Below are 25,449 nucleotides of genomic sequence, written 5' to 3'. Positions count from 1 at the left end.
CACAGCATATGGATATCGGCCTCCTGATGAACCATGAGATGGGGAAACGCGTTGAGGCAGCATTAGGCTATGTGCCCACGCTGCGGATTTACCGCGGATTTTGCCGCGGATTTGCCGCGGATTTCCCGAAAATCTGCAGCAGCGGCACTTCCAAGCCATTTCAATGGCATTTTGGAAATGCTGTGTCCATGCTGCGGATTTTTCCGCTGCGGATTTGCCGCGGATTTTGATCCGGAAAAATCTGCAGCATGTCAATTGTTTGTTGCAGATTTGGTGCGGATTTTGGGTATAGAATGGGGAAAAAAAAAAAATCCGCATCAAAATCCGCGGCAAATCCGCGGGTGCGGATTTGCCGCGAAAGTCGCGGATTTTCATGCAGAAAAATCCGCAGGTACATTCTACCGTGGACACATAGCCTTAAGCTAAGTTTATATGTCCCTGCTATTATTGAGTTTCTCATTGAGATAGGATTGCGGCCTCTTATCATTTGAGGTGGTTTATGAGCTCTATTTTGGCACAGTATCACTATAATATAATATAATATAATATAATATATATATATATATATATATATATATATATATATATATATATATATATATATATATATATATATATATATATATATATATATATATATATATATATATATATATATAATATTTTTATTTTTTTTTTTGCACTGCACTTTATACACATGCACTGCACTTTATCTTTTGGCTAGGAGCTCATAGGGTCATTAGCAGGGACAGCCGTCGAGGAGTGGGGGCGCCACTACGTATCTTTAGGGTGCCAACCTCCACGGTTAGGTAGTACACAGGAGGGAGCGGACATTGTAGGGATTTTATTTCCCTCTCTCTTCTGTGCACTATTTCACTTTAATCACATAATGTGGTAATGTACCTTTTAATATCAATATTAAATGTTAAGTTTTAAAGAGGGTTTTTATGGTAATTGATTTTCTCTTGTTCCAGCAATTGTATGTCCATCTTTGAACCTTTCCTCTTGAACTACCAGTATTTCGTCAATTTTTTTCTTTTGGACCAAAAAAAAACTTGATTCCATGCAGTTGCTCGTTGCAAAAGTTGAATAAATCCACCGGGGTCAGTATTTGGTTTTCAGTTGGGCGTTGAAGACTGGCACGAGCTGCCAACCTCTTTGCTGTCCCTCCAATCCCATCACAGGGCGACTTTCCATGACTGGTACCAAAAAAATTCCATTCAGCGCTGATATTGAAATCAGCATTGTGGTGGCACAAGTTGAGAAAATTTTTGAAATGTTTGTACTGGGCTGCAGATCCATCACTGAAGTAGTGGATATGATGAATCCCATAGATGAGTCTTGAGATACTCCACAATTACTGTTAAGAAAGTGTGGACTGCAACTGTGTCATGTCGTGAGCAATCACTGATTAGTTATTATTTATTAGTCAATAACTTTTCATAAATAAAAAAGTTTATAGGTTTTTGATTATAATAGACATTGCTAGCAACAACACAACTCTGTAACGTGTGATAAGAATCTGAAAATCAAACACTAAATCAATGCATTACGTGCATACATAACACCATGTTCAGTGGCATTTTTCTTTTCTTAAACTGAGAGACTCCAAAAAAAACCCCAATGATCCTTGTAGAGAAAAATGTGCTCTTTCTACTGATATCAGAATTAATATATTTTAGGGGTACCCTTTTTGAGAAATTTGACCTAAAAATAGGTAAAATTCGTGTTTTTTAAGTTTTTCATCATATGTGGGTGTGAATATTTCCACAAATACATATGCTTTGACCGTGATATTGCAGCAATGCAAAGTCATGTGGATGTTTGGTGTACAGGGTAAAGCACCAGTTCCTATTGGTTTTTGGTCTTGAGTTATATATGGGCAAAGTTTGGCATAAATTTTATGCGAGGCGTTTTACAAGCTACTTTGACACAAAATTGCGGCCGAAATATTGTTTTGTCATAGCCGGTAATAATTTTATCGTGTTTAGCAGCAAAAGTTAAGCTAGTATGCCAAATTTCAGCATCATAGCCAGTATAGAACTCTAATGGCTATGTGCCAAAGTTTGCACAATCCTCTTAGCTGAAGCCGCAGGCTTGGGGGGGGGGGCCTCCAGTGAAAGGTCAACAGTGCCCAATGTATTTGAGATCTGGCCCTCAACATTTACAGAACCTCTTTTCAAACATACATGTACATCCTTATAAATTTTCAGCAAAATCGGAGAAGGTCGAGTGGGGACCACTGGTCCACTTGACATGGAATGACCCATATGCAAAAATAGGACTGCACAGCACGTACCTGGTGCTTTTCAGTCTCGTCTCCATGACTAATTCATGGTTGTGGGCGGGATAGGCCCAGGCACATGCTGCTTAGTATATATAGCCTGTGGACAAGGCTGGTGCTGTGCAGTCCTATTTTTGCATATGTGAGGCCGCATGGCACACTTTAAATAAAAATATTGTAGTGTAGGACTGCCTCAAGAGATTTGCCGTGACGTGGCGAGGTAGCTCGAAAAATTGCAATTTTTTGCCAAAAATCTCATTTTTCAATAGTACAGTTTGGAATGTTGGTACTGTGCACACTTTGCAAAACACAATATTTCTTTGTCGCTCCATTGGGAGACCCAGACAATTGGGTGTATAGCTATTGCCTCTGGAGGCCACACAAAGTATTACACTTAAAAGTGTAAGGCCCCTCCCCTTCTGGCTATACACCCCCAGTGGGATCACTGGCTCACCAGTTTTGTGCTTTGTGCGCAGGAGGCAACACATCCACGCATAGCTCCACTTTTTAGTCAGCAGCAGCTGCTGACTATGTCGGATGGAAGAAAAGAGGACACATATAGTGTCCCCAGCATGCTCCCTTCTCACCCCACTGTATGTCGGAGGTGTTTGTAAGGTTGAGGTACCCATTGCGGGTACGGCGGCAGGAGCCCACATGCTGATTCCTTCCCCATCCCTTTTTACAGGGCTCTGGGTGAAGTGGGATTTACCGGTCTCCAGGCACTGAGACCGTGCTCCATCTACAGCCCCTGGAGAAGATGCTGGATGGAGCGGAGTACATCAGGGACATGGCCCTGCTTCCTCAAGGTACTCTGTGTCCCCGTGCATTTGGCGCTCACACCGCAGCATGCTGGGTGTTGTAGTGCGCCGGGGGACATCAGCGCTGCGGCGCCTGTGCCATGGCCTCATTCAGCTTTGCTGAAGCAGGCTCACTTATGGGAATTGGTCGCGCCGGCCGCTGGGACTGCGGCGCGGCTGGCACTTGTAGTGCGCCGGGGACTTCAGCGCGGCCTGCGCTTTTACGGCGGCCGCGCTGATAACTAGAGTCCCCGGCTTTTGCGGCCTGCTTCCGTTCGTTCCCGCCCCCAGACCTGCCAGTCAGGAGAGGGGCGGGACGCTGGCCACTTCCAGGAATCGGTCGCGCCGGCCGCTGGCAGCGGCGCGGCTGGCACTTGTGGTGCGCCGGGGACTTCAGCGCGGCCCGCGCTTTTACGGCGGCCGCGCTGATAACTAGAGTCCCCGGCTTTTGCGGCCTGCTTCCGTTCGTTCCCGCCCCCAGACCTGCCAGTCAGGAGAGGGGCGGGACGCTGGCCACTTCTATGAATCAGTCGCGCCGGCCGCTGGAACTGCGGCGCGGCTGGCACTTGTGGTGCGCCGGGGACTTCAGCGCGGCCCGCGCTTTTACGGCGGCCGCGCTGTTAACTCGAGTCCCCGGCTTCTGGGCCTAGTCTCCCTTCGTTACCGCCCACAGCCCTGACAGTCAGGGTAGGGGCGTGACGCTGCATAGAGCAGAGCTGAGAGCTGGAGTATGTTTTGCATACTCCACCCCTCTCACTGTGTGCACTGTGAATCCGGATTCCCGCACTTTCTCAGGCACGCCCACGGCTTCCTTCTCTACAAGGACACCGGCAGCCATTAGTGTCAGTTTCTGTACGATACAGAGACAAGTGTGGAAGACCCTGGCATTCTGATAGTCACACAATCGCTGTAACAGGCGTTAAGCAGCACCTGTGGTGCTAACCCCACTAGTGCAGAAGTGCACTTATAGATATGCTTGTACTATATACATTGCACTGTTTGGTCGCACGTTGTATATACCCTCCTGGATTATGCGGAGGAGTTATCAGCATATTCTCTGTGTAAAACAAAGGTGCAGAACCACATGTTTTTCTATACAGCTGGTACAGCATGTACGGCTATACGGCCGGCAGGTACATAGACTCCCATTGTATGCACTAATGGCCAGGGGATGAGGACGGTGTCTGCAGTATTTACTGACAGTTTTTCTGAGACTATGGCTATGATACTAGAAGCCTAGCAGTCCGGACATGTCTCTCACAATATGGGCACTGTTGAATCATTGATCCATGGCCCCCCTCAGTGTGAATAACTAACAGCTCCGGGAATGTCACACGCATCCCAGAGTCACGGCTCTGCACGGACGTCAGTCCCAGACTCACTATGAGCGGCCCTCGGTTTCATCAGGGTCCTAGCAGAAGGACTCGCTGTGTAATGAGGCGGAAGTAGCGGCTCAGGATTCTGATCCTGAGACCGCTCTCAATCTGGATACACCTGATTGTGACGCCATAGTAAATAATCTTATAGCGTCCATCTATAGAATGTGGGTTATTTCTCACAGCTCCTCCAGTGGAGGAGTCAGCTTCACGTATTTTTCTGGACCACTCTGCCTTCAGAGAGGCAGTCCAGGAACACCACGCTTATCCAGATATGCGCTTCTCCAAACGGCTTAGGATACACGTTATCCCTGTCCCCTGACTTGGTCAAGGACTGGACCCAATGTCCCGAGCGGCATCCTCCAATCTCCAGGCTTGTAGCTAGATCCATAGTTGCAGTGGGAGATGGAACTGCAAACTCAAAGATGCCACTGACAGACAGATGGATCTCTGGTCGAAAGCCATCTATGAGGCTGTCGGCGCACCGTTGGCTCCGGCATTCTCTCCCTTGGGGCACTCCAAGCTATTTCAGCTTGTCTTACACAGATTGACACGGTTACACGTACATCTGTGCCGCAGGTGGCATCCTTAACATCTCAAATGTCTGCATTTGTTTCTTACGCGATTCAGGTTGTCCTGGACTCTGCGAACCGTGCGGCGGTAGCCTCCGCTACTCCGTGTTTTTAAGCAGAGCCTGGTCTGCTCGTTAAGTGAATGGAAGGCAGATTCTGCTTCCAAAAAAGGTTGCCTAACCAGTTGCCTTTTTCTGCTGACCGACTGTTTGGTGAGCGTTGGATGTAACCATCAAACAGTCCAGGGGTAAGGATTCATCCTTTCCTCAGCCCGGACACAACAAACCCCAACAGAGCAAGAGGCAGTCGGGGTTTTCGGCCTTTTCGAGGCTCGGGCAGGTCCCATTTTTCCTCGTCCAATGTGGACTCAAAAGGATCAGAGGAGCTAAGATTCTTAGCGGGCTCAGTCTCGCCCAAAAAAGCGACAGTCTGAAAACCCGCTTCCATGGCGGCTTCCTCATGACTTGCGGCCTCGGTCGGTAGCAGGCTCTCCCGCCTTGGCGATATTTAGCTGCCATAGGTCAATGACCATTGAGTGTGAGACATTCTGTCTCACGGGTACAGGATAGAGCTCACTTCTCGTCCTCCAACTCGATTCTTCAGAATTTCTCCACCTCCCGGCCGGGCCGCTGCTCTTCTGCAAACAGGGTGCACTCTATAGGCAGAAAGAGTGATGACCCCCGTTCCTCTTCAGGAACAAGGTCACGGTTTTTACCCCAAATTCTTTGCGGTACCTATAACAACGGGCCGTTCCGTCCCGTTCTGGATCTAAAAATGCTCAGCAAGCTCGTGGACACCAGGCGGTTCCGGATGGAATCCCTCCGCCATGTCATCGCCTCAAGGTCCCAAGGATATTTCCTAGCATCATTAGGCATCAAGGATGCTTATCCACACGTGCCGATTGATCCAGAGCACTAGCGTTTCTACGCTTCGTTTTAGGAGACGAACACCCTCTGTTCGTAGCTCTACCTTCCGGCTAGCGACAGTCCAACTGGTCTTCGCCAAGGTCAGGGCAGCAGTAGTCACAGTCCTGCACTCTCAGGGTCACTCTGTGGTCCCGTATTTAGACGATCTACTTGTCAAGGCACTCTCTTAGGAAACATGCCAACACTGCCCGAACGTTGCGCTGGAGACTCTCTAGAGTTTTGGGTGGATCATCAACTTTTTAAAGTCAGATCCGACCCCGACCCTATCGATAACATATCTAGGCATAGAGTTTCTTACTCTCTCAGCGATAGTGAAGCTGCCGCTAGACAAACAGCATTCACTACGGGCTGCAAGCTCTTCTTTAAGAACCAGTCGCACACATTGAGACGCCTCATGCACTTCCTACGTAAGATGGTAGCAATGGAGGCAGTTCCTTTCGCGCAGTTTTACTGCGTCCACTACAATGGGACATTCTCCGCCAATGGGACGAGGAGTCGACGTCCCTCAACAGAGTCGTCGTTCTTTCTCAGGCGGCCAAGGAATCTCTACGGTGGTGGCTTCTTCTCACCTCTTGGTCAAAAAGAAGGTCCTTCCTATCCCCGTCCTGGGCGATAGTTACGACAGACGCGAGTCTATCAGGGTGGGGAGCAGTTTTTCTCCACTACAGCGCTCAGGGTACGTGGACTCAGCAAGAGTCCACTCTTCAGATCAATGTTCTTGAACACAGAGCAGTGTATCTTGCCCTACAATCCTTCCAACAGCGGCTGGAAAGCAAGCATATCCGACTTCAGTCGGACAGCTCCACAGCGGTGGCATACATCAACCACCAAGGAAGAACGCGCAACCGGCAAGCCTTCCAGGAAGTCCGGCAGGTTCTGATGTGGGTGGAAGACACGGCATCCACCATATCCACAATTCACATCCCAAGTGTGGAAACTAGGAAGCTGACTTCCTAAGTCGCTGAGGTGTGGCCGAAAGAGTATGGTCTCCTCACCCGGACGGGTTTCAGGAGATCTGGCGCCGCTGACAGAGGCCGGACGTCGATCTAATGGCGTCACGGCACAACAACAATGTGCCAGCTTCATGGCACGGTTTCACAATCATCGAGCTCTGGCGGCAAACGCCTTAGTTCAGCATTGGTCGCAGTTCCAGCTACCTTAGGTGCCACCTCTGGCATTGTTGCCCAGAGTACTGCGCTAGATCAAGACCGACTGCGGCCGCGCCATCCTCGTCGCTTCAAATTGGCCGAGGATGTTGTGGTACTCGGTTCTGTGGTGCCTCACGGTAGGCTAACCGGGGGCACTACCAGACCAATCAGACTGGCTGTCTCAAGGGCCATTCTTCCATTTGAATTCTACGGCCCTCAACCGGATGGTGTGGCATTGAGTCCTGGAACCTAGTGTCGTCAGGATTACCTCAGGACGTGGTTGCCACCATGAGACAGGCTAGCATACCAACGTCCGCCAAGATTGACCACAGGACGTGGAAGATGTTCTTATCTCGGTGCTCGGCGCAGGGTGTTTCTCCCTGGCCGGTTGCATCGTCTATGTTTCCTTCCTTCCTGCAATCTAGGTAGGAAAATGGGTTGTCGCTCAGTTCCCTTTAGGGACAAGTCTCAGCGCTATCTGTATTTTTTCAGAAACGACGACTTCCTCAGGTACGCACGTTCCTACGGGGAGTTTGTCTTCTCAGCACTCCGTACAAGCGGCCGTTAGAGCCCTGAGATCTGAACAAGGTTCTAATTGCTCTCCAGATGCCGCCTTTCGAGCCTTTGAAGGATGTCTCCCTTCCCGTTTTTCACGGGAAGTGGCCTTCTAGTAACGGTCTCGTCTCTTAGGAGAGTTTCCGAGCTAGCAACGCTCTCATACAAACTCCCTTCCTGGTCCTTCACCAGGACAGGGTAGTTCTGCGTCCGGTTCCGGAATTTCTCCCTAAGGTGGTATCCCATTTTCATATCAATCAGGATATCACCTCACCTTCTTTGTGTCCTCGTCCAGTCCATCAATTTCAGAAAGATTTGCAATCTGTTGGTTCTGGTGAGAGCACTCAGGTTCTACTTCCCGCATGGCGCTCCTGCGCCACCCGGATGCACTCTTTGTCCTTGTCGCTGGTCGGCGTAAACAGTCGCAAGCTTCCAGATCCACCCTTGCTCGGGGGCTCGAGGAACCAATTCTTGAAACCTACAGTTCTACTGGGCTTCTGGTTCTCTCAAGGCCGAAGGCCCATTCTACCAGAGCCGTGGGTGCATCCTGGGCATTACGGCACCAGGCTACGGCTCAGCAGGTGTGTCAGGCACCCACCTGGTCGAGTCTACTTACTTTTACCAAGCATTATCAGATGCATACCTACGCTTCGGCAGACGCCAGCCTAGGTAGATAAGTCATTCAGGCGGCGGTTGGCCACCTGTAGGAGAGGGCCGTTTGACGGCCCTATCATGAGGTATTCTTTTACCCACCCAGGGATTGCTTTTGGACATCCCAATTGTCTGGGTCTCCCAATGGAGCGACAAAGAAGAAGGGAATTTTGTTTACTTACCGTAAATTCCTTTTCTTCTAGCTCCAATTGGGAGACCCAGCACCCGCCCTGTTTTCTCGGGGTTTTTCTGTTTTTTCGGGTACACATGTTGTTCATGTGGTATGGTTCAGTTCTCCGATGTTTCCTCGGATTGAATTGGTCTTTAAACCAGTTATTGGCTTTCCTCCTTCTTGCTTTGGCACTAAAACTGGTGAGCCAGTGATCCCACTGGGGGTGTATAGCCAGAAGGGGAGGGGCCTTACACTTTTAAGTGTAATACTTTGTGTGGCCTCCAGAGGCAATAGCTATACACCCAATTGTCTGGGTCTCCCAATTGGAGCTAGAAGAAAAGGAATTTACGGTAAGTAAACAAAATTCCCTTCTTTGAGTAGAGGTTGTTTATATAGGAACCTGCTGATGTTTGCTTCCCTTTAAATGACAGCCTGTGTCTTTCTTACCACTAGGTGGTGCTGGTGTTTGCATTATTTCCCGTATTTTCTCGTTCCTCGCTACATGGCGTTATCTGTGCAGTATCCGGCGTGCTACATGCTCGCTGTCTGTGCGGCTTTCTTACTATTTGCGCTTTGCATTTCTATACTAACGCATATGTGAGCACAGTCCTCTATATTCGGTGCATTTGCTTTTGTGAGGCCGAGGTTCACTCAGAAGCATTTTGTTTTAGTTTGCAGATAGTTGCACATAAATGATATTTTGGTTTCCGTTGTATGCGGCGTATGTTAAACATTTGTATATTCTCGTTACAGGCGACTAAGATCCACCCGTGCGTGCCGGAGCTGTCTTTGGTATTTGGGAGTGTTGTAGAGCCTAGATCTGGGGCTCCGCAGAGCCGTAGTAAGAAGGTCCCACCATTGTCCTCCACACCAAAAACACTCAGTCAGGTCCCGAGTGCATCGTGTCCAAATAACAACCCACATGGGAAGGAAAACTCTACAAAACAATCACTCCTGCCCTATAAAAACGCAAAGAGCCAAGCACCAAAACCATCAAAAGTGCGGCCAGCGTCTGCAGATCCAGGAAGCCCTCATCAGAGCGGCCAGGGGCCGGCGAGAAGACGTTCTGCGTGCTCCTCGTCCTCGTCCTCGCTGTCCACTCCTCGTACAGGCTCTTCTCCTGACACGTCGGTTCATCAGGTCCGAGGTGCAGCCGCCCTGGATCTCAGCTGTCTCAGTAATGGATCGTGCCCGGAGCCGCCCGTCATGCCCCCTGCTCCCTTTTCCACGCAATCTCCAACCCACAATGGGACTTTTCCTCTTCCACCAAGAAAACTTGCCGACGTGCCCAAGCAAACTGCGGGCTATGCTCCTGGCCACCCGAGCAATGTGTGCAACTGCTGCCATAATATTGCCCCAACCCAGTGCCACCCTGCAAGTGCTTGGCCGGTGATGGGCGCTTACATGAACCATTGTGGCATCGAAACCTCATCGGATTCTCCCGCATATCCGAACATGAGCTGTCCGACTGTATGCTGCAATGCCGCGTGTGCCAACAATTGCCAAAAAGGCTCCTCCAGGGCAGGAGGCTGCCCGTCACCCCTAGAGGGCGTGATGTCACCGAGCCGGCGGGACTCTGCACTAATGAATGTGTGCAGCCCCCATTCCTGCCAGCACGGCGCACCCACAGCAATGGCCGCAACATTGGGATTGTCTGCAGAAGCCTACCGGCTACTAGCCGAACAGGACCGGCAGCTGAAAATGCTGCAAGCTCAGGTTAGTTGGCTCAGATTTTACCTCCTAGGAAATATCTCACTGGATTTTAAAAGGTTTCTCAGGGATTATGATAAATTTTAAGTACTGTGTAATGGCTGTGTCTGACCATACTGGGACGTAGTCTGATCATACCACATCTTCTGGGTAGAAAAATGTATCCAGACGTGACAGCACGGGATCACAGCTGATTCTTTCTGTGAGGCAAAACATTTTTCTTTTTTTTTTTCTTTTAATTTTAAATATTTTACCTCCAAAGAATCCTCTATGATCCCCTGCTGAAATGTCTGTATACACTTACATCCTCTTCTGCCGAGGAGCTGTGCTATGATCAAACCATGTCCCTGTACGGTCAGACACGGCCATTACACAGTACACAGCAGGGACACATATATCAGATTTGTCTCCGCACAGAGACACTTTATTTAAACACATCCAATTGTGGAAATTTATTATTATTATTCCAAGATCTACTGAAAATGTACTTTGTTCGTGGGGAAAACCCCTTTAAGTGCTGCACTCCTTACCTAGGTGCCCGGCCACCACTGATAGACCGCAGCTCTGGCCGGTAACCGAGGCAACAAGCCGGAAACAAAATGAAAAAGCCTTCTGTTCTTGAAAACCAAGAGGATTTTTAATGACAAGTAAATTGCAAAGTTGTTTGTTTTCACAATTTTACTCATTTAATATACAGTAATGAGAATAATAATTTAATGATGGATGACCGCTGCAGCCAGTCACTAGCCTCTTGTCACATATGTATCCAACGTGTCCTCACTGCAGAAAAGCTTCTCCTGTCGTGTGTGTGGCCATAAGATAACTGCCTGTAGCAGGACCTTCACCGCCCTCCGTCCTCTCTGCAGCAGGACCTTCACCGCCCTCCGTCCTCTCTGCAGCAGGACCTTCACCGCCCTCCGTCCTCTCTGCAGCAGGACCTTCACCGCCCTCTCTGCAGCAGGACCTTCACCGCCCTCCGTCCTCTCTGCAGCAGGACCTTCACCGCCCTCCGTCCTCTCTGCAGCAGGACCTTCCACCGCCCTCCGTCCTCTCTGCAGCAGGACCTTCCACCGCCCTCCGTCCTCTCTGCAGCAGGACCTTCACCGCCCTCCGTCCTCTCTGCAGCAGGACCTTCACCGCCCTCCGTCCTCTCTGCAGCAGGACCTTCACCGCCCTCTCTGCAGCAGGACCTTCACCGCCCTCCGTCCTCTCTGCAGCAGGACCTTCACCGCCCTTTGTCCTCTCTGAAGCAGGACCTTCACCGCCCTCCGTCCTCTCGGCAGCAGGACCTTCACCGCCCTCCGTCCTCTCTGCAGCAGGACCTTCACCGCCCTCCGTCCTCTCTGCAGCAGGACCTTCACCGTCCTCTCTGCAGCAGGACCTTCACCGCCCTCCGTCCTCTCTGCAGCAGGACCTTCACCGCCCTCTGTCCTCTCTGCAGCAGGACCTTCACCGCCCTCTGTCCTCTCTGCAGCAGGACCTTCACCGCCCTCCGTCCTCTCTGCAGCAGGACCTTCACCGCTCTCCGTCCTCTCTGCAGCAGGACCTTCACCGCCCTCCGTCCTCTCTGCAGCAGGACCTTCACCGCCCTCCGTCCTCTCTGCAGCAGGACCTTCACCGCCATCTGTCCTCTCTGCAGCAGGACCTTCACCGCCCTCCGTCCTCTCTGCAGCAGGACCTTCACCGCCCTCCGTCCTCTCTGCAGCAGGACCTTCACCGCCCTCCGTCCTCTCTGCAGCAGGACCTTCACCGCCCTCCGTCCTCTCTGCAGCAGGACCTTCACCGCTCTCCGTCCTCTCTGCAGCAGGACCTTCACCGCTCTCCGTCCTCTCTGCAGCAGGACCTTCCACCGCCCTCCGTCCTCTCTGCAGCAGGACCTTCCACCGCCCTCCGTCCTCTGCAGCAGGACCTTCCACCGCCCTCCGTCCTCTGCAGCAGGACCTTTCACCGTCCTCTCTGCAGCAGGACCTTTCACCGCCCTCCATCCTCTGCAGCAGGACCTTCCACCGCCCTCCGTCCTCTGCAGCAGGACCTTTCACCGTCCTCTCTGCAGCAGGACCTTTCACCGCCCTCTGTCCTCTCTGCAGCAGGACCTTCCACCGCCCTCTGTCCTCTCTGCAGCAGGACCTTCCACCGCCCTCTGTCCTCTCTGCAGCAGGACCTTCCACCGCCCTCTGTCCTCTCTGCAGCAGGACCTTCCACCGCCCTCTGTCCTCTCTGCAGCAGGACCTTCCACCGCCCTCTGTCCTCTCTGCAGCAGGACCTTTCACCGCCCTCCGTCCTCTCTGCAGCAGGACCTTTCACCGCCCTCTGTCCTCTCTGCAGCAGGACCTTCCACCGCCCTCTGTCCTCTCTGCAGCAGGACCTTCCACCGCCCTCTGTCCTCTCTGCAGCAGGACCTTTCACCGCCCTCCGTCCTCTCTGCAGCAGGACCTTTCACCGCCCTCTGTCCTCTCTGCAGCAGGACCTTCCACCGCCCTCTGTCCTCTCTGCAGCAGGACCTTCCACCGCCCTCTGTCCTCTCTGCAGCAGGACCTTCACCGCCCTCTGTCCTCTCTGCAGCAGGACCTTCACCGCCCTCTGTCCTCTCTGCAGCAGGACCTTCACCGCCCTCTGTCCTCTCTGCAGCAGGACCTTCACCGCCCTCTGTCCTCTCTGCAGCAGGACCTTCACCGCCCTCTGTCCTCTCTGCAGCAGGACCTTCACCGCCCTCTGTCCTCTCTGCAGCAGGACCTTCACCGCCCTCTGTCCTCTCTGCAGCAGGACCTTTCACCGCCCTCCGTCCTCTCTGCAGCAGGACCTTCACCGCCCTCTGTCCTCTCTGCAGCAGGACCATCACCGCCCTCCGCCCTCTCTGCAGCTTAACCTAAACTTACAGCCTCACCAACTTTGCTAGACCTAATTCCTCCCCCCCATTCCAAAATGGAGCAGATCAGAGAGATTAACCCTTTGTTCTGTGCATGATTTACTGTTTTAAGAATCATCTGTAGAGCCTGCCCTGGGGGGAGGAGGGGTTCTGATTTCTTCTTTACTTCCATCTCTAGTTTTAATGCTCGTTGTCTGATCTGTAAGGTTGTATATCTGTCCAATCCGCAGATTCAGCGCTTGTTAGAAGCCCAAAGTAATTCGAAGGAGGCCACGTCTCCCCAGACCACGTCTCCCCAGACCACGTCTCCCCAGACCACGTCTCCCCAGACCACGTCTTCCACTCTGAAAGTGGCTGAATCAGTAGCCACCGAAACAGAAGAGGCCGAGCCCTTGAGAAAAGCCAGCGTCAGCGTAGCCGTGGGCACAGGTACCGTCTATACACGTTTTGCCATATTTCTATTATTGTTACACATTGCAGGACATGAAATATCACAATCCAACCGGTGCCGTACACTTTACTGATAATCCTCGGGTTCTCCAGTAATTCACAACTCTCTCAATATTTCTGAATATATTTTACTACATTTTTTGATGTGTTAGAATTTGGTGTAGTATATTAACCCCTTCAGCCCCAGAGCGGTTACCGTTTTTGCGTTGGTTTCTTTTTTTTGCTCCCCTTTTTCCGAGAGCCGTAACTTTTTTTTATTTTTCCGTCAATCTTGCCATATGTGGGCTTGGTTTTTGCGGGACATGTTGTACTTTTAAATGACACCATACGTTTTACCATATAGTGTACTGGAAAATAGCAAGTGCGGAAAAACTGCAAAAAAACGTGTGATCGCACAATAGTTTTTGGGTTATTTTATTCACCCTGTTCACTATCTGGTAAAACTGATGTGTGGGTATGATGCCTGAGGTCGGTGCGAATTAGTAGACGCCAAACATGAGCAGGTTTACTTGTATCTAATGGGTTAAAAAAAATTCACAAGTTTGTCCAATAAAAGTGGCGTACGTTTTGCGCCATTTTCCAAAACCCGTTGCGTTCTCATTTTTGGGGATTTATAGCTCAGTGATGGCTTATTATTTGTGTCTCGAGCTCACGTTTCTAATGGTAATGGCATTTATGCGCAGATTGTACGTTTTGATCACCTGTTATTGCATTTTGCGACTAAAAAACAACATTTTGGCGGTTGGAATTTTTTTGCCACTACGCCGTTTACTGAACAGATTAATTGATTTTACAGTTTGATAGACCATGCATTTCTGAACGCGGCGATACCACGTATGTGTATATTTTTATTGTTCAAAAAAAGCTGATATGTGTGCGGATCGCCGCGACCTGCCCACGACAGGGGGCGGGGATTAACCTCACGCGATCCATGACAGATAGATCTGTCATTGGTCATGAAGGGGTTAAAGTGCGTGAAAAATTACTGTGAAGCTCTGCGCTGCATTAGAGATTTTGATATAAATAATGCAAAGTGTCCAGCAGGGGGCAGTGTAAGGCAGAATGTGCAGACCCATTGAGGAGCGCATATTTTACAATGGATCCTATGTTAAATTTGTTTGGTTTTTTTTCCCCCATTTTAATATAAAAAAAAACCCCACAAACCACTACAAAGCACCCGAGCATGGTAGTGCCCGCTCATCACTAGTTACCAGTACAGAGCACCCGAGCATGGTAGTGCCCGCTCATCACTAGTTACCAGTACTGAGCACCCGAGCATGGTAGTGCCCACTCATCACTAGTTACCAGTACTGAGCACCCGAGCATGGTAGTGCCCGCTCATCACTAGTTACCAGTACTGAGCACCCGAGCATGGTAGTGGCCGCTCATCACTAGTTACCAGTACAGAGCACCTGAGCATGGTAGTGCCCACTCATCACTAGTTACCAGTACAGAGCACCCGAGCATGGTAGTGCCCACTCATCACTAGTTACCAGTACAGAGCACCCGAGCATGGTAGTGCCCACTCATCACTAGTTACCAGTACTGAGCACCCGAGCATGGTAGTGCCCGCTCATCACTAGTTACCAGTACTGAGCACCCGAGCATAGTAGTGCCCGCTCATCACTAGTTACCAGTACTGAGCACCTGAGCATGGTAGTGCCCGCTCATCACTAGTTACCAGTACTAAGCACCCGAGCATGGTAGTGCCCGCTCATCACTAGTTACCAGTACTGAGCACCCGAGCATGGTAGTGCCCGCTCATCACTAGTTACCAGTACTGAGCACCCGAGCATGGTAGTGCCCGCTCATCACTAGTTACGGGTACTGAGCACCTGAGCATGGTAGTGCCCGCTCATCACTAGTTACCAGTACTGAGCACCCGAGCATGGTAGTGCCCGCTCATCACTAGGTACGAGTACTGAGCACCTGAGCATGGTAGTGCCCGCTCATCACTAGTTACCAGTACTAAGCACCCGAGCATGGTAGTGCCCACTCATCACTAGTTACGGGTACTGAGCACCTGAGCATGGTAGTGCCCGCTCATCACTAGTTACCAGTACTAAGCACCCGAGCATGGTAGTGCCCACTCATCACTAGTTACCAGTACTGAGCACCTGAGCATGGTAGTGCCCACTCATCACTAGTTACCAGTACTGAGCACCTGAGCATGGTAGTGCCCGCTCATCACTAGATCTCATCTATTTGCTGGTGCTGGAACGCTCAATCTGATCCCTGTGCCTTCATGGCTTTTCTAACCCTTTGTGCCCTCTGCAGTATTCCTCTTGCTCTGTGCATGTCGCCCTCATCATATCTGTCTGTGCTCCTTCTAGGTGCGAGCTTATACTGGAGCCCTCCTCCATGTCCTGAGGAAGAGGAGGCTATGGACAAACAGGATGAGTCTGACCTCTGTAAAGAGCTGAGCGCCGCCGTGAACAATGAGCAAGATGCGAGCCGCAGCACCATCACTTCCTCCTTACAGGCTGTGGACATCTATAGCTTTGCAGAAAGCAGTCAGCTGACAGACTGCGGCGACCTGTCTGCTGCACCCGCACCGTGAGTACCCTCCGCGGAGACATGGCGAGTGTGCACCGCTCCACACTCCTGCGCACAGGACAGCGAATCCCCCCACTCCCAGCAGGGCCCTCGCTTCTGCACTGATGGCCGCATCCTGTGCTACCGTCACTGATCCGATAGTCACAGAAAATAACTATTCTTACAATTACATTGTATTCTTTATAAACCTATAGATTACATTTTATAACTACTATTTTTAAAGTAAATGGTAAATTCCAGTCTCTTAAAACTTCCATTTGAAGCTTTTATCCGACTATTAGTTACATGTCTGTTTATGAAGACGACTTATTGCCTTATTCTCTCCGTTCAGCATTTGCAGCACAAGGAAGGAAACCGGCTCCCCTCAGCCTGAAAATAGCGGCAGATTGCCGGGAAATGAAAGCTTGGGTACGTCGGGGGACCCACACTCTGCGGACCTGCCGGGCCTGCCCCCAGAAAAGTTTTACAAGGACTTACTGGTAAAGTGCTTTTTGTTTTCTCCCCACTCATTTTTATTTACTTTTTTTTTTTAAATACTTTCTGTAGGTAAATTTATATAGCCCTGTATTGCTGAATATAGTAAGATATCACTCTCCTCATAATCCAATGGTCTGAGGGCCCTTATGGAGGGAGTCCTCCTCTATTTAGATCCAATGCATACTGGAGAATATTATAATTATTATTTTTAGTATCATAAAATTTTATATATATATAATACAGTATATTTGTTGTGTGTGTGTTGGGTGTGTGTGTGTATGTATATGTATATGTGTATGTATATATGTATGTGTGTGTATATATATAATATATATATATATATATATATATATATATATATATATATATATATATATATAATATAATTTAATTATTTTATTATAATAAATATATATATATTTTTAATTGTTTTATTATAATAAATATATATATATTTTTAATTGTTTTATTATAATAAATATATATATATTTAATTGTTTTATTATAATAAATCTATATATATTTTTAATTGTTTTATTATAATAAATATATATATATTTTTAATTGTTTTATTATAATAAATATATATATATTTTTAATTATTTTATTATAATAAATATATATATTTTTTTAATTATTTTATTATAATAAATATATATATATATATTTTTAATTATTTTATTATAATAAATATATATATATATATTTTTTTAATTATTTTATTATAATAAATATATATTTTTTTTAATTTTATTATAATTAAAAATTAAACAAAAAAATAAGCTAAATTAAAAAATATATATATTGTATTCATTGTATTTTTTTGTTTAATCTTTAATTATAATAAAATATATTGTATTTAGATCTAAAAATATACATATTTAAAATTATACATATCTAAAATTTATTATATATATTTTAGATATGTATCATTTTAAATATTTTTATATCTAAATATATTTTTAATTATTGTATTATAATTAAAAATTAAACAAAAATAATAGTGAATTTAATTTTTTTATATATATATATATATATATATAATGACATGTAATCGTTATTCACAGAGATTACTCCTTTTATGTAGGATGTCGCTCTCGTTGTATTTCGGATCACTTGTTCTTATTTTGAGATTTGATTTTAGGTATTTTATTTGGGGTTTTTTTCCAGAGTCAGGTTAACCATTTATTGAAGAGCTCAACCAGCGAGGATCCAGAAGAGCACGAGTCCAGAGCCTGCGAACCCCTCACAGAGAAACCGAGTAAAAACATAGCACCCGTCACCGGCCATAACGTCCAGGACCATGTGCTGACGGCCACACTGAAGCGGCTCCGGGCACTAGGTGTGAACATGGAGCAACAAGGCTCAGACATGAAGCAGAGCCAGTGCGAGTCTTCAGATAATGCCTGGTAATGTCACACACTTAGGACTTGTAATGACCGGTGCATTGTGCGGGAGGCACTGACTATAGTTTATAAACTGGGGAGAATTACAAAAAAAATCTATATAGCTGTGATTAATTTTTTTTTTTTTTATAGATTTTTTTTTTTTCTTATTATTATTCCAAAATCTGTCCTCCCCACTGTCCGCCCCGTCACTTGTCGCTGGACGAGAGCTCATTTTTTTGTAGGAGTTGTAGTCTTGAGTGACATTAATGTTATTAAATATTGTACTGAAAAACTGGGAAAAAAAATCTATTTTATTTTTTTTGTAAAAATGGCCTAAAATAGGACTGTCTTATCTATGGGTTAATTAGGTTTATCTATTCATAGATCAGACTTTTGTGGACCTGGTGATAACAAATAGTCTTTATTTTTTTATTTATTTTGGCATTGGACAGGGAGGGATTCAAACTTGTTTTGTTTTTTTCTTCTTTAAAGGTTTTTAAATAGTTTGTTTTTTAAAGGGGTTGCCCAGGCTTTGCCAGAAAAGTGAGTGCAGACTTCTGACTCATGAGAGCGTGTGGTGTGCTCACTGTCAGGATTTCCCAGGATTGCGGTGACTGTATGTGATTTGCATACCTGTTGCCTCGTGCTGATTAGACATGTCCCGCTTCTCTCAATGCACGTTTGTTGAGAGCGGTCGAGCAGCTCTAGTAGGCACATGACAGCAAGTATGGAAATCTCATACATACAGTCCATGACTGGTGGCACCGGCAATACCGGGAAATCCTGACAGCCTGCCCACCGCACGCTCTCACATCCAGTGACTGCAGACATTGAACAATTGTACTTCTACAAATGAGTGTGAAGACAATGGAAGGCTAGAGGCCATGGCGAACCTATCTGTACCACACAGGCAGGGTCGGGGGCGACCATGAACTGGAACAGGCTCATACACACATTGCAACACTTAGATGCCGCGGTCAGAGATGGCCAGTGACATTTAAAGGGAGCAACCACCATGTTTTTGCCCTATAAACTAAAGGTAGCACCATGATGGCGCTAGGAAGCTGATGGAAATGATACCTGTAGCTGATAAATCTGAGTCTTGATTGCAGAGTAATCTTTGTCGAAACATCCAAAAATGACGTTACTGGTGCAGTGTCCGGAGCATCGGGATGGGACTTTGCTGGTTGCGTCTTCAGTAATGATTCTCCCCTCTGTTTACTCTGTGCTGCCACGATTAGCGCTATGTCCGGTGCATGCGCAGTTGATTTTGACATTTTTCTCCTCTAAGTGTTAATATAATAAAATGCTGCCGGAATGAGCGCGTGCGCACATCATGATCGCCGCCACCATTTAATTGAAGACACTGTACTGATGAAGATGAGCATCGGCACATGCACAGATAGAATTTATTTTTATCAGCGCATGCACCGCCACCACTCATTCATCTCCACAGTGTCCTCAGTAAATGGCGCCGGAGATCCCAGTACACGCAGGCGCTGATTCTGGCATCATTTTATTGAAGACTTGAAAATATTACTGCGCATGCGCCCGACTTGGCGCCAATTGTAGAGGGGAGGAATCATTAATGAAGACCCGACCCACAAAGTCCTACCCCGATGCTCAGGACACTGCACCAATGATGTAATTCTCAGATGTTTGGACAAAGATTATTCTGCAATGAAGACCCGGATTCATCAGCTCAAGCTATCATTTTAATCACCTTCCTAGCGCCATTATGGTATAACCTTTTAGTATATAGAGCAAAAACCTGGTGGTTGATTAGCGTTGGCTCCAGTTGCTGCTGTTAGGGGCAGATGTCGGCTGTACAAGCAGCCGGCACCCACTGTTCCTGTACACGCACTCCCGACATGCAACGTACATGTGTGACTGATGTCGGGAAGGGTTTAAATACCAATGAAAATGCTGCTGAACTGTCTGTGTCCTTTATGATATACAGTGTGTCCACCCACATCCTGTATACACCGCACCTATATACAGTGTGTCCACCCATATCCTGTATACACCGCACCTCTATAGTGTGTCCACCCACATCCTGTATACACCGCACCTATATACAGTGTGTCCACCCATATCCTGTATACACCGCACCTATATACAGTGTGTCCACCCACATCCTGTATACACCGCACCTATATACAGTGTGTCCAGCCATATCCTGTCCACCGCCATTAACTTGAGAATGGCGGCAGCTATAGGCATAGAAGTGGTGTCTAGGTATAGTAAAGTAGCCATGCGCTACGCAATGAAACCACCTATAGCGCCACCTGGTGGAAAACAACGGAGTTAGCATTTTTATCTCAAATGGAACGAGATAGAGAAGAAAAGTGAATTAAAAAATTATAGCACATCATCAATTCAATACAAATAGACACCTTGCATACAGAAATGCTAGGATATGAAACCCATGACCCCCCCCCCCCCCACAAAACATTGAATGCTGGTCACGCATATGGCGCTCATTAGTGGCCCCCGTCAGCTGCAATGCACATCTGGACTCTGCACAGCATACTGTATCTTGCTGCACGTTGTGCAATATGGTAGGTGACACGTTTGCACAAGCATCTGTGATACGTGGTGGTAGGTCCTGCAATGTTGGTGGAGGGGTCGCATACACCTGCTGTTTGATGTGACCTCACAGAAAGAAGTCCAATGGGGTCAGGTCAGGTGAGCGGAGGCCACTGCACACACCTCATGGAGACCTTCCTACAAGTCATTGGGTATGGTGGCTATCGCTTCACGTCCGCAGCCTTGTGAGCTTTACACCTTCTAATCATAGCATTTCTGTATGCAAGGTGTCGATTCATATTGAATTGATGATGCCCTACAACTTTGTATTTCACTTTTTTTCTCTATCTCGTTCCGTTTTCAAGATAAAAATGCTAACTCTGTTGTTTGCCACCAGGTGGCGCTATAGGTGGTTTCATTGCGTAGCGCATGGCTTCTTTACTATACCTAGACACCACTTCTATGCCTATAGCTGCCGCCGTTCTCAAGTTAATGGCGGAGGACAGGATATGGGTGGACACACTGTATATAGGTGCGGTGTATACATGATATGGGTGGACACACTGTATATAGGTGCGGTGTATACAGGATATGGGTGGACACACTGTATATAGGTGCAGTGTATACAGGATATGGGTGGACACACTGTATATAGGTGCGGTGTATACAGGATATGGGTGGACACACTGTATATAGGTGCGGTGTATACAGGATATGGGTGGACACACTGTAAATAGGTGCGGTGTATACAGGATATGGGTGGACACACTGTATATAGGTGCGGTGTATACAGGATATGGGTGGACACACTGTATATAGGTGCGGTGGACAGGATATGGGTGGACACACTGTATATATAGGTGCGGTGTATACAGGATATGGGTGGACACACTGTATATAGGTGCGGTGTATACAGGATATGGGTGGACACTGTATATAGGTGCGGTGTATACAGGATATGGGTGGACACACTGTATATAGGTGCGGTGTATACAGGATATGGGTGGACACACTGTATATAGGTGCAGTGTTTACAGGATATGGGTGGACACACTGTATATAGGTGCGGTGTATACAGGATATGGGTGGACACACTGTATATAGGTGCGGTGTATACAGGATACGGGTGGACACGCTGTATATAGGTGCGGTGTATACAGGATATGGGTGGACACGCTGTATATAGGTGCGGTGTTTACAGGATATGGGTGGACACACTGTATATAGGTGCGGTGTATACAGGATATGGGTGGACACACTGTATATAGGTGCGGTGTATACAGGATATGGGTGGACACACTGTATATAGGTGCGGTGTATACAGGATATGGGTGGACACACTGTATATAGGTGCGGTGTATACAGGATATAGGTGGACACACTGTATATAGGTGCGGTGTATACAGGATATGGGTGGACACACTGTATATAGGTGCGGTGTATACAGGATATAGGTGGACACACTGTATATAGGTGCGGTGTATACAGGATATGGGTGGACACACTGTATATAGGTGCGGTGTATACAGGAGATATGTGGACACACTGTATATAGGTGCGGTGTATACAGGATATGGGTGGACACACTGTATATAGGTGCGGTGTATACAGGATATGGGTGGACACACTGTATATAGGTGCGGTGTATATAGGATATGGGGAGACACACTGTATATAGGTGCGGTGTATACAGGATATAGGTGGACACACTGTATATAGGTGCCGTGTATACAGGATATAGGTGGACACACTGTATATAGGTGCGGTGTATACAGGATATGGGTGGACACGCTGTATATAGGTGCGGTGTATACAGGCTATGGGTGGACACACTGTATATAGGTGCGGTGTATACAGGATATGGGTGGACACACTGTATATAGGTGCGGTATACCCAGGATATGGGTGGACACACTGTATATAGGTGCGGTGTACACAGGATATGGGTGGACACACTGTATATAGGTGCGGTGTATACAGGATATGGGTGGACACACTGTATATAGGTGCGGTGTATACAGGATATGGGTGGATACACTGTATATAGGTGCGGTGTATACAGGATATGGGTGGACACACTGTATATAGGTGCGGTGTATACAGGATATGGGTGGACACGCTGTATATAGGTGCGGTGTATACAGGATATGGGTGGACACGCTGTATATAGGTGCGGTGTATACAGGATATGGGTGGACACGCTGTATATAGGTGCGGTGTATACAGGATATGGGTGGACACGCTGTATATAGGTGCGGTGTATACAGGATATGGGTGGACACGCTGTATATAGGTGCGGTGTATACAGGATATGGGTGGACACGCTGTATATAGGTGCGGTGTATACAGGAGATGGGTGGACACACTGTATATAGGTGCGGTGTATACAGGAGATGGGTGGACACACTGTATGTATAAGTGAGCAGCAGCGATCTTCCCTCGGCTCTTACGCCGGTCGGTGCGTGTGGGCTGCAGAGCAAATTCCCGACACATGACATAATGATCTAACACATGGTACAGATCCGGGGGTCCCGTGTGCGGTGTGATTGTCATGGACCCTTACCACAATCATCTCTCGCCCTTACGTTGTCTTCTTCTTTCTGCAGCGTTCTTGCCTCCATCAACCCCGAGGCGGTCATCCCACGACTAAACTACATGTCCTTTACCAATATCGGCTTAAGCGGCTTCATCCCCAACGGAGTTGACTTGAGCATGGAAGCGAACGCCATTGCCTTGAAGTATCTGAGCGAGTCTCAGCTGACACAGCTGTCTCTGAACCACGCGAGCAAAAACAAAGCCCCGGATTCCTCCTCCCTTCACAATCTCTTCTCTGGGAACCCGGAGAGGAGCGCGGCGGGGCTGAGTGTAATCTCCCTAAACAACATGTCCTTTGCCACTAAGAAATACTTGAAGCGCTATAACCTGATAGAGAGTAATGACAGCAGCGACGACGAGGCCGACTCGTCCTGCGACAACCGCTGCACAAGTGACAGCCGCATGGGAAGACGCTGCGGACTGTCCCCCGATGTTGCCCTCAGTAACGGCAGTCTGGAGTTTATTCCTCAACCCAGATCAAACCTGGAGATTTCGGCCGTGGTGAACTACGCGGAGGTGAATACCCTAAGAAACATAACCAACGAGGTATCCAGGAAGGCGCCGGCATCTGGGGAGGCCTCTCTGCGCTTCTTCAAAGATCTGAACCCCAAAACAAAACTTACATCAGGAAAGGGACCGTTCACTGCACACCCCGAAAAGGAGAATGGAAGAAGCCCCCCGCTATTCACTGAAAGGGAGTCTGCCAAAAAAGGCCCCGGCAGCTCAACGGGAGACATCTTGGATGTCAACAGACTTCGCCAGCTTCCAAAACTATTCTGAGCGATTTTACCGGATCTCTTGCACGACTAGAACCGAAAATATTCCTTCCTATGGAAGTAAACGGCGGCAGAGCGGATCTGATCACCGCGCGCACGTCCTCATTACTGCGCTCCCTGAGGTTTTACGCTCTATGGTCCTATTGGAACATAATAGGACACGTTCCCTCATTTGATGTAAATGGTTCGACTGTGACGTCTGGATGAAAAGTATCGTCATGTGTCCTTAGTCTGGGACAATGTCTGCACCTCCTCTAGGGGCTGTACATTGGAACGCAGTGTGAAAGCGGCCTGATATAGAGAACCCCAAATCCAATCTCCATTTAGTGGTCCTATTGGGGCTTCCGGCCTAAAGCCCCCCGCAAATCGGGTTTTGAATGTATGCGCCGACGAGGCCATTGACTATAATGGTGCAGATGGAGTCACCGTGTGCTCTGTCGTGCGCCATTTTCGGGAGTATACGCCTATTGGAGGAGGACACCCAGATGGCGTCTAGAACGTCTGGGTGTCTGTCTCCAGTAAGTGTACACACCCCAAAATGGCGCATGAGCGAGCACACGGTGATGCCGCGTTTGCACCATTATAGTCAATGGCCCCATCGGCTTATACGTCCAACTCCATTTTGCGGGGGGTTTCGATGGAAGCCCCGATGGGTCCACCGAACGTAAATAAGAATACAGTGTGAAAGGCCCCTTTTTAAAGAGCTAGTCCAGGGGTGGTAGACATATTTTGGATCGGACTCCATGCGGGAGCTCAGGGTGGCACAGGGGATTTAGGCTGGAGCTAGATGGCAATTTTGGACGCCAAAGATCGTTTTTTGCCTCTGCTACATCGCAGACCCGCGGGGTATTCTGACCAGGTCATAAAAAATAAAATCCAACTGGTTCTGAATTCCTGTGACTTGCCCATACGGTTGTATTACCCTGCGGGTCCCGATGCCGCACCCTTCCCCCGCATGATGTCGCCACAGCATAATCTTTAGCGTCCCGGACAGAGTTATCATCCGGCCCGAAATCCTCGCCCCCCTCTCCTGTGGATTGTGGGCAGGTTTTCATGTTCCTTTTTATAAACAAGGATCCGTACTGTAATGAATTGGACTTTTTATATCCGGTTTACGACCGTCCCAGGACAAACGACCGCGCGCAACATTCAGGTCCTGTATAATCCAGTCCTTCCATTATCCAGACCGCTGAGCCCTCGGATTATGTTACCTGACCGCGTAATGTCTACTAATGATGAGATGCCACGCAGCCGTTCACATATTGCACTTGTATTTCTGGTGTGTGGTGTTTTAGTTTTTTTTTTTTGTGTGCGTGATTGTTACATTTTTATCCAAATTGCGATATCTATATGTACTAGAGTCCAATTTTATTATTTAAATTCTGTTTTTATATATATATGTATTTGTTTTATTTTTTTTTCTTTGATAATAAATATTTTATATTTTTTAATAAAGATCAAGAAATTTTAATGTAACTTTTTGTTTTATTTTTATAATATAACAATAGAATAAAAGAATATTTGCTTAAAGAACCACTCCAGTGTATGTATGTATGTATGTATGTATGTATGTATATATAAAATATAATATAAAAATAAATAAAATATATTATTTATATAT

General features: G+C 47.7%; 1 protein-coding gene across 1 annotated transcript in view; it reads left to right on the top strand.

Moving 5' to 3' along the window:
- STIL (STIL centriolar assembly protein) overlaps positions 1-25,188 on the top strand; it is a 93,170-nt gene extending 67,982 nt beyond the window's left edge. Inside the window, exons 9-14 of the mRNA XM_075322158.1 lie at positions 9,235-10,197; positions 13,288-13,486; positions 15,841-16,063; positions 16,395-16,542; positions 17,711-17,949; positions 23,064-25,188. Coding sequence (XP_075178273.1) covers positions 9,235-10,197; positions 13,288-13,486; positions 15,841-16,063; positions 16,395-16,542; positions 17,711-17,949; positions 23,064-23,832 — 2,541 coding nt within the window. The 3' untranslated portion in view covers positions 23,833-25,188. The remainder of the gene's footprint in view (positions 1-9,234; positions 10,198-13,287; positions 13,487-15,840; positions 16,064-16,394; positions 16,543-17,710; positions 17,950-23,063) is intronic.
- The last annotated feature ends 261 nt before the right edge of the window (positions 25,189-25,449 follow it).

The sequence above is a fragment of the Anomaloglossus baeobatrachus genome, chromosome 8 (assembly GCF_048569485.1).
Source record: "Anomaloglossus baeobatrachus isolate aAnoBae1 chromosome 8, aAnoBae1.hap1, whole genome shotgun sequence".
Classification (NCBI taxonomy): domain Eukaryota; kingdom Metazoa; phylum Chordata; class Amphibia; order Anura; family Aromobatidae; genus Anomaloglossus; species Anomaloglossus baeobatrachus.
Note: the sequence above shows the minus strand (reverse complement) of the source record. Positions and strands in the feature narration are given on the sequence as shown.